The sequence below is a fragment of the Musa acuminata genome, chromosome BXJ3-3 (genome assembly GCF_036884655.1).
Source record: "Musa acuminata AAA Group cultivar baxijiao chromosome BXJ3-3, Cavendish_Baxijiao_AAA, whole genome shotgun sequence".
NCBI lineage: Eukaryota > Viridiplantae > Streptophyta > Magnoliopsida > Zingiberales > Musaceae > Musa > Musa acuminata.
Window position 1 is genome coordinate 3,412,690 of NC_088351.1, and position 14,817 is coordinate 3,427,506.

Genomic DNA, 14,817 nt, shown 5'->3' on the forward strand with positions numbered 1-14,817 from the left:
CTCATGCAATCTCTTGGAAACTGCATAAAAATATGATGGATGACAAAAACAAGTCTCTCCCTTAATGAAAGTTCCAATGATGGATCCTCTTTCAATCTACCATGAGAGCTACTATTTGGACCAATAATTCACTAAAGATACTAAACAGTATTCATCAATGGATACTAAACAATTCACTAAAGAAACTAAACAATATTCATCAATGGATCAAAGCTACTATTTGGACCAATCCAATATTGTAGCCATAAATCCCAAATAAATGGACAATGCAATGCCAAATTGGCGAAATTAGCATGCGCAACGAATGGAGCCACGACAAGAAGAAGACGCGGCTGGCAAACAGAAAGCGTGTGGCTCCGTTGCCCAAGTCGTAGCTTGATTCGGCAACGGAACCAGCGCTCGTGCGGCGACCACGTCATCGCTAGAAAACGAGTTCGGTTCCTATGTGCTTCTGGAGAGATCGAGAGTGACTTGGAAGCGTCCCCAAAGGCCCGACTCGGTTCCCTCTCCGCCCCATCTCCTGTCGCTACATCCATGGCGTGCGAGTTCTCTCCGGTCCCGTAGATTGGGAAGGAGCCGAGTCGGAATCCTAACGTCGAGGCCAATTGCTGGAGTCTCTCGCAGTGGGACGCCCCAAGCTTGAGGGATTCTTCTGCTGTTTGAAGGATTAGGGTTTGGAGACAGCACCGGCGACATGACGGGGTTTTGGCACGGGAAGTTGAAGCGGAAGGATCTGGAGGAGGTGTACGATGATTTCGCGGAGTTCTCGCTTTCGTCCCCCGCGCGAAAGATCAGGAGACTGGTAAGCGTGCGCTTCTTGGAACTCCTTCCCGGTGGCTTCTGTGTTCTGTTGATTTGATCGTGGCGGATCCGTTCGTATTTATGCTTAAAGCACTGTGGCTTTCCGTGGGAATTTCTCTTTTAAGTGTTTGCGTTACTTTTTCACTGGAAAAAATCGATCTTTGCTGTCAGCAAAACATGATTTTGTCCCCAAGCTGTTTGATGTGTGCTGCCTCTCCAAATAATGGCTTGAGCTTGTGGAGTTTCTTTCACTTAGATGAACTTCGATTTGTGGTTTTAGATCATCGATAATCATATAAGAGCGGCTGTCTTCATATAAAGCCATTTACTTTGCTCATATTTTCAGTATTTTCTTGGTTTAATCTACATATGTAAGTGTTAGTAGCGCTGTTTCTCTTATCTGTTAGCTTCTTTTTGCCGAAGGATGCCGAGCTGCCACCAATTATGGAAGAGGGTGAACCGACATCAACTTTGGTATATAATCAGCAATTGCCGCAAGGGAACATTAGTTCTAGTGATATGCAGACTTCAGGATCTGTAGTGAGTGAGGCTATGTCTGGATACCCTTTGGATAATGAGGAGAGAGCAATTGTGCTCTACAAACCTGTGGAGACACCACTAATCTTGTCCCCTGGTCCTGATAATGTTTCTCTAAGAGTCAGCTTGGACTTCATTGATGGAATCAGACGTAAGTTCTTGAAACCTTCCATTGCCCGCATTTTAGCATGCATTTATCTTATGGTTTGCAATGTACAATGTGTTGGCAATAATTAGGATTTCTTCAAGAGTCTCCTTCTGTTATTCTCATTTTGTTGATGCTAGTAATATCGAGAAAAGCTATCGATTTACTGTCCGCTCCAACTCAATAACAACAGAGAAAAACATTGGGAAAATTTATTCTTAGTCATGTGAAGTAGTAAAGTTCTCTACCGTAAGATTTTCTCATCTGTCCTTCTCAAAGAAGGAAAGCTTTTGATTGAAACTGCATGCCACCTTTGATTCTTTTCCCATTTGCTTACATTACTTAACCATTGTCGAACTATTGCAGATCACATTTTCAATCCAGGGAATCGAAGTTTTGACAAGAAGGATCAACAAACAGGTGTTAGCAATAGCTGCTTAGCTGTGATTCCATGGGTGCCACCGCATGCAGCGACTGCCACCAATGGGTTTGGAGGATCTGAATCAGAAAGCAAGTTGTCCCAGGAGCCAATGGAGGCTGAGGAAACTGAAGTTGCATCCATGGAAGTTGAAGAAGTAACAGAGCAAGCAACTACTTATGGACTAGACAGTGAAGGCTTTCAGCAGCGGCAACAGCACTGCCTGAACCCCCAGTATCTTCCCGGCGCATCCAGTCCTATAATGTGGTCATTGTGATAGGTTAGTGATCCCGATCATCTCCAGTGAAAGATGTGCCATGCTTTGTCTAATGAAAGGCCACAGATGCTGCATGTGTTTTGGCTTCTTTTGCATATCCTCATGTACGACTGATGATTTATTTCATCAGAGGAGTTGTAGTAGTATGGAGGATCAGGAATCATTGTCCTTGCTACATGTGTATATTTTTTCTGCTTTACAAAGAAAGTTTATTTTCTGGCCATTCTTCTATTCGTCATTATAGAAGAGCTGATTGTTCTGTGCTACAATATGCTGTTGTGACTCTAAAGCTTATTTTGTCAACTGTCATCATCTCCAACAGGAGCTTGTGATCAAAGAAGTACCTTGCCTTTTCGTGTTATGTACTCGAATGCCTTCAATGTTTGCATGTCACAGTATATAGCTGCTCCTCAATGAGCAGATCCTATATTTTTAATTGCATTTAAGCTGTAGCAACCTCGATTAGGGGCTGCATCTGGTTCAACAGATATTGTGCCTTACAGGGTCAAATACTTACAACCATTGCTAACTGTTTTAACTGCTTCCTTGACCATCCCTGCTCAGGATGCATGCAGCTCTCTCTTCACTAGCAAGTAGTAAGTGCCTGTCTTGATGTCTCTGAGTACGGGTGATGTTATAACTTGGATCCTTTTTCTTCTTGCTGAGTGCATCTTGATGTTTCTCTATGCTGGACATGCTGTGGATACTAGCAGAATTAATTGTGGGTTAAAGGTAATTGTCTTTTAAACTTACGACATTGTCTCTGTTCTTTTGTTCTTTTCATCACAGTATATCAGTAAATAAGATGCTGAAACAAAATCTTCCCATCTCAATTCTATCCAGTATGTCTGTGTTACAACTTGATTGTGTGGAATCAGATATTTTGGGTTGTCCAGAACCAAGCAATTCCTAACAGGAACATAATTCTTCAAGGATTTATTTCAGCACAAAGATGTTGCTTGTTTTAGTATCCACAGATTGCACAAGTCTCTGAATTCCCAAAGGCTGAACAAGTCATGAAACATTTAGCAGAGCACACATTCCAGTTCTTGGTTAGAACACTGCTGACCGTTTTCATTGCAGGAAACTGAAAACAATGGCCGAGGAAATTTACAAGTATTATTGAGAGGCTATGATGATCCAACACATGAAAGAAAGCTAAATCTAGAAAGCCAGAAGCGGAATGGTGTTAATCCATAGGGTAGTAAGTATTCAGCCAAGTGTTCTTGTGGTCATCATTTCTGCTTATCATCAGCTCGCTGAGGTCCATCGCCCCTGCAAACCAATCCTGCCGTGGGAGTTCCTCCGTGGCCGCCGCCGACATCGGCGTCTTCCCCTTGTCGTTCGCCACCGGTTTCTCCTCCTTGACTTTCTCCGCACTTTTTAATGCTGCATCTTCTATCCTCTCTCTCACCTTCCTCATGTTCATCTCAGTCATCCACGCCAGGGCCGTCACATCCTCGATGGCGACGTCGTGCAAGCTCCTTCCTGACAAGCACTGGTGCATCAGGAGCGCCGTCTCCAGCTCCCGGTTCTCCTTGTCCTGCTTCTGGAGCTGCTCCTGCAGCTTCCTGATCCGCTGGCGCATCAGGGCCTCCTGGTTCATCATCTTCTTGCTCTGCTCCATCTCCGGCAGCCGTTTCAGCCTCGCAAGCACGCGCATGGCGTCCGGCACCGACGGCCACACGTCCGCATGTGGCTCGTCGGGCCCGTAGATGATCATGCACGCCTTGACGTCGCACAGCGTGCTCAGCTCGCTCACCTTCTTCATCAGACCCTTCTTCCTCTTCTTGAACGTGGCCTTTCTTGCGGTGTCGTTGACGATCCACTCCAGCTTCACCTTCTTCCTCGCCATAAGCCGTGGAGGTAGGCGCCTGTGACATTTTATACTGGTTCATTCAGCAGGCAAGCGAAGGTGAGAAAAAGATTCAGATGACGATTCTGATTTCATTTTATTCTGGTTTAAATGAGTTAAATATTCAGCATGAGATCTTGGCACATGATATCTGAATTAATTGGCCATTACTATGGGCAGGCAGAATTGGCAACTAATGTTAAAAGGAGTATCTTGCTCGATGATATTACCAAAGAAATTACCACCATACTATAGCTTCACCAGAAAGCCATCCTATAGCTTCGGAGAAGAGAGAATAAAAAGGTTCTTCTGATTGAACCCCAAAACATTTCTCAAGGTAAAAACAAGATTTGGACCATTATTTTTATGACTCTTGGTAGGAAACCAGATTAGCATAAGACCTAAATGCTTCAAGGAAAAAGCATAAAACTTGCAGTAGATTTCAAAGTATACTTTGCTGAATCTATGTTTTATTTGGTTGCTGAAGGAAGGAAGGAAGGATCATTTGAGTTTGTGACTGAGATGAAAGAGGATTACTTAAGCATCTTTTCTCATGTTAATTTAACCCTCTTGGGCAGGTATGACAAGGCTGATCGAACAGTATCCTAAACGAAGGCTTCCTGTTTTAACAGACTAAGCTGGGGAAGAGATTGCCTGATGGAACTTGGAAGTTTCAGCTGTTGTTCCAGTCAAAAGGCCATCTTTTTTTCTCTCCTTCGATCAAGGACAAGATTTATCTGTGTAACTATGCCGCATCGTCTCATCTTTGTTCCTGTCTCCTGGATTCCTCTGCTGCTGTTTGGTTGCTGGTATGGAAACTGAGCTGGATAAATATTATGATCGATCTCTTGAACATTAGAATATTAAAGCCACGACAAGACATCCAGAGAGCATGATTTGAGGCTCAGATGAGATTCTGGGCATGTCAGCAGGAAACTGGTCACCATTTCCAGCAATCCAGCTCTGTAATATCTTATAATTGTTCTTTCTGGAAAACACCTGGCATCTTCTTCCTCTGTTTCTACTGGCAAGAAGCTAATTCTATGATTCCTCTGTGGTATATTTTAGTGCTAGTTCTATCAGTTACTCATTCCTCTTAAATTGTCTTGTTTTGGGCTAATATTTTTTTGATTCTTTATTTTGAAGCATATTTTCTTTTTTTTTCCTTATTTGATACTTAATATACTCTCCTTTGAAATTTGGAAGAAAAATAAAATTATTTAAATTTCTCATAATACCATAAGAATTCGATGCTTTTTTTATTTGCATCCATACTTATCATTATTAGCTAAAAAAAATCAAATTATGCAATGATGAAATTATTTTCGGCGTAAATGGAGTTGACCAAACTCAAATTATATTTATCGGGTTATTGGATCGGATCATTTTACACAGGAGGCGATCACAACATAAAGAACTCGACCCGTATCCAACTCAGCTCCGACAGCGTCGGATCAAATTCTACTGGTTCTCAATTTACCCACATTCTTTGCCCACTCCTTTATGACGTACCCGTCTTTTGAGTGGCTGAAGCGATGACCAAATGTGGGACCCGATTTGTGCCCATCTATATCTCCAATCATTGGGCAGGTAGACCGAATGGTACGTAAAACGTTTCGTGAGGACCGGACACGGAACACCGGAGAAGCCGACGCAAAACCATCAAAACCGCCTTTGGAATCCGAAGCTTCCCATCCGACAGGAAACGTCGCCATTTCGCCTTTTGCGACCGGGCGTCTCCGCGAGAGAAATCGCCCCCAATCTTTTCTCTCCCTTCGGATCCGTGGGTCAGCTGGACCGCCGCCCGGTTTCTCAGCCCCAGCTCACCGTAGATTCGTCCGCCGCTATTAATCCCGTGGGCGATCAGCTGAGGTGACTACGATTTATACGAATACCTGCTGATTCTTTGATTCTAAAGCTGGAATTTTGTGTGGAAATTAGTGGATAGTTTCTTTATTTGTGTTGTTTAGTTTCTATCTTGGAAGAATGCCACTTTTTTTGGGAATATTCCTGTCGGATCTAATTGGGAGCCGAAAGCTTACCTTTATTGTCAATCGAATGACTTAGTTATTCAAAAATTCTCCCTTTTAGCTGAACTTGAAGCTTCCTTGACATTTAGGGAAGCCAAAGGTGGGTAACTTTCATATTTTTTGGTGTGTCCTATGTTCATTACTTTGCTGTCAAGTTTTAGTGGAATTCCTAAAAATGATGCTTAGGATACTGATAAAGTTTGAGACTTCTGGTTTGAACTCAGTGAGCTCATGAAATTCGTATTACGAGAATTCAACAGATCAAGTAGTTACCACGGATTAGGAAAATAACTAGGGGGATTCTGCATTTTATCATGCGCTTGATAGTGTCCTAATCTTTTGGACAAAGTTGAACCGGTGACGACATTGCCTGGATTTTAGCAATCGATTTAAGTGATGGTTCTTGAATAAAGAAAAAAGACCATATTTGTCTTCTTCATGCGCATTTTTTAAGGCCTGTAATGGACTTCAATTACAGTAAAAATCTAGATGAAATTCCAATATACCAAGAAAGTGTGAGATTGTAAAGAATATGACACAGATGCTTGCTAAGGCTACCTAAGACGATGATATTTTCCCAGACCTAAAAATCTAGATAAGTTTTCTGCTTCTTTATATTTTCCCAAACCATTGTGTTCTCAATCAAACAATTGTGTTTTGTGCTTCCTTATATTTTCCCAAAGCATCCTACTCTGAGTCAAACAATTGTTGAATTAGGTGTACTACCATATTCTAGACCACTTCATTTGTCAGAGCCATAATTTTCTGAAAGTACCAATTTTCTGGACCTCTTCATTAGGTCTCTGTGATCTTTAATCAGTATTATTGTACTGCAGGTTATTCAGGTGTCAACTAAAATGCAGTCATACACAGAAGATGCTCCCCTCATTCATAGCTCCCCTAGAACTTCAAAAAAAAGTAGGAAAAGGTCATTTGATGTTTCTGATCGTGATGCAAAGGATGATGGCAAGCAATCTACTGAAAATATTTCAAATCATTTGGTGCTTTATGACCCTGGTACAAGCGATACAGGTCATGATTCTCTTGCACTTACTGATGTCATGGAGAATCATACTCCAACCTTCAGAAACTTCTTGGCATCAAATTATTCTGGCCGTACTTTTCCATCTATTGGAACATTCACCGTCCAGTGTGCTTCATGCTTCAAATGGAGGATCATTCCAACAAAAGAGAAATATGAACAAATACGTGAAAACATCTTGGAAGATCCTTTTGTATGTGAACATGCTCGTGAGTGGCGTCCTGATATTTTATGTGAAGACCCCGAAGACATCTCTCAGGATGGCAGTAGACTCTGGGCAATTGATAAACCAAACATTGCTCAACCACCTCCTGGGTGGGAAAGATTGCTTAGAATCAGAGCTGAAGGAGGCACAAAATTTGCAGATGTGTATGTTTTTTATTTCTCTGCTTTTGGCCTTTTTTTATTCCCCCAAGTAAACTGCTCAGAAATGAAAATGATTGTTTATTTGTTTTGAACCAGCTAGTTTGTGGAACTTCTTGCTGAACATTCTAAATAGATATTCAGATCTAATACTGATCAAGTAGCAACTATAGGTTAGTTTAAAGAATTAAGGAACGTGAGATATAGGTGATGAGTAATACCATTTTTCTTGCATAATTTTTTCACATTTATTTCTATAGAGGTTTTTCTTTTATTAGTTACATCCAGTTTAGTGTTCTTCCCTAGTTAGGACTCTTGCACTTGATTTAATCACTTTTTGCTTATGAGGTGTTTATTTCTTCATGTTAATGGCTTCATCTTACCTGGGGTTATCTTGACATGCCTTGACGGGATTATCTCTTTTTGTTTTTTCCATGCGGAAATCAAATTAGAAGGCAACCCAAATGATATAGAGAGAATTATCACAATGAGGTATTCTCCCTCATTATTTGAGTGATCATATGCATGTTGTTTCAAATTCATATTTTGGAAAAATCATAAAATAACTAGAAATCTGGTTTTAGAAACATAAGTGTCTGTTAGTAGGAATTTGCGGGAAGTTTTTCCAATGGAAGTCAATCACATAAGTTTTGCTTTTTCCTATTGTAGCAGTTGATCAGGGAGGATTAAACTGGACCTTAAGTGCATAACCCACAAAGCAAGACTATATTCTGTTTTAAACATTCAGGCATAAATTTATGCTGTTTATTCTTTGGATAATTAACAAGATCTTGAGAGACCTTGTAAGGTTATCAAGGAAGTTCAGAAATACCATGATAGCCATAGTGAACCTCCTCTTTGATGATATGGGATCCTTTATCATGTTGTGAAGTGTTGGAATTGATGATAACTTGAGCAGAAGTTCACCAATGATCTTGCCTTGAAAGTTCCAAGATATATGCTAACTCCTTTCTTACATCAAATAGTCTTTCCTCGAAAGTCCCATAATCAGCTTGGCTGTTGCAATCAAGTTTTCCAATTTGGTGGAAGTACATTAGCATTTAGAAAGAAGAGTTCAACCTATGTGATGTCAACTTCTCGAAAATCTCTTTTTCATAGTCCTTCTCTTTTGCATTTCGTGTTTTTTCATTTTCATTATATATCTGTATCTAACAATTTTAAAACCAAAATTGCTCATGCATTCTTGATTTTCTGCTTCAGATATAGACATCCAGGTTATGTATTTGAACAAATTTAAGGTGCCACATTGTTGATGTCAATCATTTTCCTTTTCAGGTATTATACTGCTCCATCTGGGAAAAGATTGCGGTCGATGGTTGAGATTCAAAGGTACGGTCTATGTTCTTTTTTCACATTCTTCTTTCACTGAGTGTCGTGCATGCAAATGCTCGAGGTTTACCAGAAGATTACTGTGGAAAACTTGCCTCAAACACTTAGTATTGTGCTTTCTGATATGGAAGAAAGTTACATTTGTTGTTTCATGTTTGATTGGTGTATTGGATTTTAAAATTACTTTTGTCAAGGAATCTTGCAGGTATTTGCTCGAACACCCAGAGTATGCCAGACAGGGGGTAACTCTTTCTAAGTTTTCATTTCAGTCTCCTAGGTCTCTGCAAGAGAACTATGTCAGGAAACGCCCTCCACGTGTGACAAACCCTTGTGATGGTGATATGATACTGCCAAGGACTCTTGAACCTGAAGAAGGTGTGTGAAAATAGTGGAACTTAATTTTAGAACTACCTTGGAAGCTACCTTCTGTGATGATTTAATATGCAAATCCTCTATGATGGCCTTTTTTAAAATTAGTTAGTTGACTATTTGTTGGCTTGTATTATCCAAGTGGAAAACTACAGTATCTGCCACAAGAGGGTTGCCTTCGACCGGCTCAGTGTGGCACTGATTGAAACTTCAAGTTGCGCTTTAGTGAATTAGCTGATAAAATTCATATGGATATTAAACCTAGAATATTCGAAGTATCTCTACATTTTCATCTCCAAACACACTGGATATTAAAAAAAAAATTGATCCTATCGGTTCTATGCTGCACCTGTAGTTAGATATTAATCAAGTTCAAGATACTTTTGGCTCCTCACCTCTGGCGGGAAAATGCAGGTGTAAAAAACATAGTAACAGGATTATGAGAAAAGGATATAAACCTATGGAGGAGTTCTAACAAAAAACATCAACCCGAGAATTGTGACTAGCAGTACTAATATCTTGATGAAATGAAAGAAAAGCTTGCTTTTTTGCTTCTAGCTAAATTCCTAAGCCTGTGGGGCAAAAAATGAAGTTTCTTCATTATTTATCTTGATGTTACTTTCTTGTTTATCAAGTATTAATTTCTTTCAAAATGTTTTGTGGTAACGATTCTACTATAAGAGTTCTTAAGAGTAAAAGGACGTACCCAGTGCATGAGGCTCCCGCCAATGCGGGGTTTGGAGAGGGTCAATGTATGAAGTATTACCTTTAAATTTTTAGAAATGTTATTTTCATGACTCAAACCCTGGTCTCCTAGGTCGCAAAGGAACAACCTTATCGTTGTACCAAGACTCGCCCTCTAGGTTATCATGCTTCACAGATCTGTTCCTTGCTGCAGTGAATCCCCTATCTTGGGCAGCTCCTCTTAAAGAGGTTTTAATTGGTGGACAAGCCTCATCAAGTCCTTCTGAGAAAGATCCAGTGTATTCTCCTCAAAAGGAACCAACACCGGCTGGCGCTATGTCTTCATCAGAACAAGTGTGTGGAGGTTCCGCCTGTGATCAGCCAAAGATGAAGCTAGAAGATGCTGATCATTCAAGAAATGCATCTTCTTTTGAGTTGTGATACTTCGTTCTAATTGTTATTCTGATTTCTTTCTCGGTTCAATGTTAAGGGGAATGAAGAAGCACATTACATGACAATACACAGATGCAGCACAAGGTTTTGGGAACAAATACCAACATCAACATGTATTATGATATATGAACATATTAAGATTAGATCACATGACAGTCTTGAACAATTATCCTGGTGATGAGTGATGTTTCCCAGAAAAAAGATGTTAAATTTGTAACCTTATATGGGTTGTGGATGTTTCTTCATGATCTTTGTAAGTTTTAGCAGACAAAGAGGTTTTTGTATCATGAATTTTAATATAGCTATTTACAAAATGTGAAATTAGTATATATGTGTTCTTTAATTGGATCACTTTTGATTAGATAAGATTGATTTTCTTGTTTAGTTAATTCGATATCACAATTATTATACATCCATCTTAGAGAATTTATTCTGATCAAAGATTGAATGTTTTAGCTAAAGATCTATTAAATCAATCTTTCTGTTTTCATCATTTATCATTTATACAAACAGAAAAAGAGTAGCACTTATCATTTATAAAAAAATAAAAGTATTCTTATGAAACTTAAAAATTAAAACCAGTTATGAATTTTAAAAATTAAGAATATCATATTTGTCCTATCAGTTATAATATAACATATATACATCCTCCAAGTATTAAATCCAATAAACATTACGCAATACAAACCAAGATTATTAGAAACTAATCGGAACTAAAATAATTAAATATATAAAATGACATAAAACTTTGAAAAAGTCTTATTCTAGTAAACCTTTTTGGTCAAACTGTTCTCAATTAATGGAGATTTACGAAATGGGCATATATTTTTTTTATCTGGCATTAATTGACATACGAACAACTCCACTATCATTAAATTTCTCCAATTAAGAGCACAATAATTTAATAATTACCATTAGATCAAATTATCAAAAAGTCTAAGTTTTCACTTTTCCGCCACCCTCTTTTGCTTTATTGCCTTGTGGTTTCTCCGAAAGCGTAAGGTTATTCATATGGATTCTTGAACGAAGAGATAGCTTGGATCGGGTGGTTGGCTCTCAAACCTTTGCTACATGATTACGGTCGACCCGAGATCGGACTAAGTTGTCTACCTGTGTCGTGTTCTCGCATGATAAGTCGATGCTGGGAGGAGGGGTTCTCGACTCGACCTCCGATACTTAAGTTAGTAGATGATTTTATAGTATAAAAGGTTCGGTCCTTTTCTTTAGGATGAGGGGCTAGCTTTTATACCTACAAAGTTGACCCGAAAGTGCGTGGGTCATTAATGCTTGTTGTTGTCCTCGTTCGACGTGACCATGAAAACGATTGACTTATATGTTCTCGATGACGCGAGTCAGCTCGTGTGGACTTTGACTGTGCGATGTCGACCCGTACAGTTCGAATGGCGTAGGGGTCGATCATCCATCGTTTGCCAAGTCAACCACTCTCCCCCATTGGCCACGTGTCTGGTTGCTCCACATCAACTTTCGAGTGGTTGTCATGTGTCGCTTTCTGGTTGGCATGTAGATATTCCCAAAGATCTCACTTGGAGCAGCCCCAAGGCCAATCCTCGATGCCATCCAAAAGGAGGCTCGGCCAACCCAAGCCCTCATTTCCAAGGCCTTCCCCTCTACCCCTCAACACGTCTAGGATGGAGATCTTTCTCCAAATAAGGGAGAAAGGGTTTTGGAGGAGCCCATGCTGATGAAACCATGCCCGAGTTCAAAGACCGAGTAAAGTAGTGCAAGTTCTATCGTGACTATGGTCACAACACCGAAGAGTGTTGAGATATGAAATATCATATCCAAGAGCTCATTAGTAGAGGGCACCTCAGGCGATATTTTTGTAAACCCTAGGAGCCCTCCCCTCACCCTCATGGCCCCATCAAAAAGCAGATAAACGTGATTATCGGCAAGCCGGGCTTCGAGGGAGATAGTATATCCGGATGGAGGGCCTACGCGTGAGCCTTGGTGGAGAAATGCCTATTGCACGAAGATGGCACTGAGATCACTTTTGAGGCGGGGGAAGCCAAGTACCCCAATAACGATGATGCTTTAGTGATCTCGATTAATCTGGCCAATGCTCAGGTAAAAAGAGTAATAGTGGGCATTGGGAACTCTGTCGATATGCTATACATTGATGCTTTCCAAAGACTCAGATTGATTGAGAAGGATCTATCCCATATGACCTCGACCAGCATCGGGTTCACTAGGGATTCCATCTCCTCTCTTGGAACTATTGGAAAATTTGGGGTAGCATCACATGTGCAGCGGAAAAATAAAAAAATAAAATCTCAAAATTTCTCACAAGGAAAGAAGGTTTCATCATCATGCGAAGATTGGTGCGCAAAAAACATAAAATCGAAAAACTTTGTGTATATGAAAGATATATTACTTAGGGAAGTCGTATATCCCTGAAAACCTATAGATCTATGGGAGAGGATGAAAAATGTCAACTATCCTCCCCTCTAGCGGTGATCCATACGGAAGGGGCTGTGAAGATGCTCCTCAAATCTCTTCAATGCGCGTATCATGCGATCAAGAAAAGGCCAACCATTCTCAGTATCCACATGCCTCAAATAAGAGATGTTGGTTAAGGAAAAGAGGGAGAGAGGAGAATAGGAGATGACAACTAAAAGAGATTAGCCTATAACCCTTTGGTTCCCTCATATTTATAAAGCCCATTGTCAACTTAACTTTAATGGATCATACTCTATTGGGTAATGGATCTTCATCCAACTACCCAAGCCTCTTAGATTAGCGAGTCTTTACCCAATAATCTCTCATTGGCTCTTATTGAATCTCATGCATAGGATCCAATAATTCAGGGGCTTATTGGATATCTAGTAAGATATGAGCTCTAATATATCATATATAAATATTTACTCATCACAATACCTACCATATGTATGTGATCCTCTAGGCCAATATCGAGCTAGCCGTGAGTCATACCTATTATAACTCAATTTGGCTCGGTGAATTATTATCTTCATATTAATTCACTTAACCTGATAGACTACGAACGTACTATGTCACTATGCAGTAATCCCCAAACGATACAAGGTAATCCAATCTATTGGACTTATCTATTCTCAGTTATCATATATTTATAGTATCTCATCTATTTAATATCCTAGAAATAGTATTCCAGTCATAGTGATGTTAGACTCATACGGTTTCTACTCGAGCCTCGCTCTAATCGGATTCTTCTGAATAACTATTTCTCTCTCAATTTAAATGACTCTGGCTAAGGATTTGCCTGAGTAAGAACACATGAGATATTTCTCTTATAACACAAAAAGAGAATGATCCTCTATTGATACTCAATAGCCCTCGTAAGATTGGTTGCCACTCTCGATAACCAAACGTGCTAGATCTAGAACTTCTAGGCCTATAAGTCCAGTATCAAAGAGTGGAGTACTCATACAAGACTTCCTTGGTATCTCAAGTCTAAGGATCATATATACTAGTGGGATGACGGAATCACTGTATAACAATGAGATATCATCAACTATTCAATATTCTATGAGCGGATCAATCAATGAACTTATTCTCTAATGAGCATTGGTGGTGTCCCTAGTGTCCCCACACGAGTAGCTATGAGACCAGTCACCTCCATCATATGGATATATATACAGCACACAAGTCTATCCGGTCATCTTGATGTCCCTCTCGAGTGACTTATGACCAGGATTATTTAAGGTCTGTGTTTAAAGGCGAATCGATCTCATTATCATGATCTTATCACGATCTGATTCATATTGCATAGATCCATGGACATCACTAATAGGTAATATAAAGTGAGAAAAATTAAATAAATAATAAGAAAAAATAATACGTATCATGTCACACATGCTATCACTTATGTGAGTGACTTGAAGGATACTTATGACTAGCAATGCTCCCTTGAGTTGAAGCCACCATCATAAGCCTCCAACATCATGAGGTGGAAGTTGGATGGAACATGCATGCCCCGAATCTCCTGAGTGAAAGAGGATTTGGCTGAGGTGGTTTCTTTGAGTTCTCCTTTGGACTTATGAAATTCCCCTTGGACCTTATCTATATGTCGATTCACCAACTATAGTTAGGCCCGGAATAAGTCATCCATCGAGTCTGACAATAAGATATCTACCTTAGGGAAGGTCGAGATGGTGCGATAGGGTGGAGGGGCACTGCACCCTGCCACTAGAGGTCTCAGGTCCCTCAGCTATTCCCCAATAGGTGAGGAGGTGTTCGGGAGCGATGATGGCTAGTTGATTGAGGTGGCACCAAGAGGTGGGGGAGTGAGCTTGGGTTGGTTCGCTAGTCATGATGGTGGAGAAAGGGATGCCTACTAGGCTAGCTAGTGTATGAAAGGCATGATGGCCTGCATCATTCTTGTGAGGGTTTGGACTTAGTGACTAAGGTTGAGGAACGTCTCGACGGGGATGACCAACTGCCCTACACTGACCCTAAGGGGCGAGAGTCCAAGGTCATTAAAAAGGCACTAGTAGCAT

The 14,817-nt window shown here is 40.2% G+C and overlaps 3 protein-coding genes across 5 annotated transcripts; 2 read left to right on the forward strand and 1 right to left on the reverse strand.

Annotated features, from left to right (window-relative positions):
* Nucleotides 1-453: 453 nt before the first annotated feature.
* On the forward strand, nucleotides 454-2,401 carry LOC103976855 (uncharacterized). Of its 2 annotated transcripts, none has more exons than XM_009392185.3 (3): nucleotides 454-802; nucleotides 1,225-1,489; nucleotides 1,850-2,401. In XM_009392185.3, exons 1-3 carry the CDS (start codon nucleotides 695-697, stop codon nucleotides 2,176-2,178), a joined length of 702 nt encoding a protein of 233 aa, XP_009390460.2. In that variant the 5' UTR covers nucleotides 454-694; the 3' UTR covers nucleotides 2,179-2,401. The 2 variants fall into 2 exon arrangements, with proteins under 2 accessions (XP_009390460.2, XP_064997344.1); XM_065141272.1 differs by having other exon boundaries at nucleotides 460-802; nucleotides 1,209-1,489.
* An 849-nt stretch (nucleotides 2,402-3,250) lies between these two features.
* LOC135632638 (agamous-like MADS-box protein AGL80) lies at nucleotides 3,251-4,033 on the reverse strand. Its single transcript, XM_065141273.1, has one exon. The coding sequence runs from the start codon at nucleotides 4,031-4,033 to the stop codon at nucleotides 3,368-3,370; it is 666 nt and encodes a 221-aa protein (XP_064997345.1). The 3' UTR covers nucleotides 3,251-3,367.
* Nucleotides 4,034-5,712: 1,679 nt separating this feature from the next.
* On the forward strand, nucleotides 5,713-10,653 carry LOC135632405 (methyl-CpG-binding domain-containing protein 2-like). 2 transcript variants are annotated; one of them, XM_065140961.1, is made up of 5 exons: nucleotides 5,713-5,905; nucleotides 6,900-7,474; nucleotides 8,765-8,818; nucleotides 9,024-9,193; nucleotides 10,086-10,653. In XM_065140961.1, the coding sequence occupies exons 2-5, from the start codon at nucleotides 6,921-6,923 to the stop codon at nucleotides 10,310-10,312; spliced, it is 1,005 nt and encodes a 334-aa protein (XP_064997033.1). In that variant the 5' UTR covers nucleotides 5,713-5,905; nucleotides 6,900-6,920; the 3' UTR covers nucleotides 10,313-10,653. The 2 variants fall into 2 exon arrangements, with proteins under 2 accessions (XP_064997033.1, XP_064997034.1); XM_065140962.1 differs by lacking the exon at nucleotides 5,713-5,905 and adding an exon at nucleotides 6,003-6,163.
* Nucleotides 10,654-14,817: the final 4,164 nt, after the last annotated feature.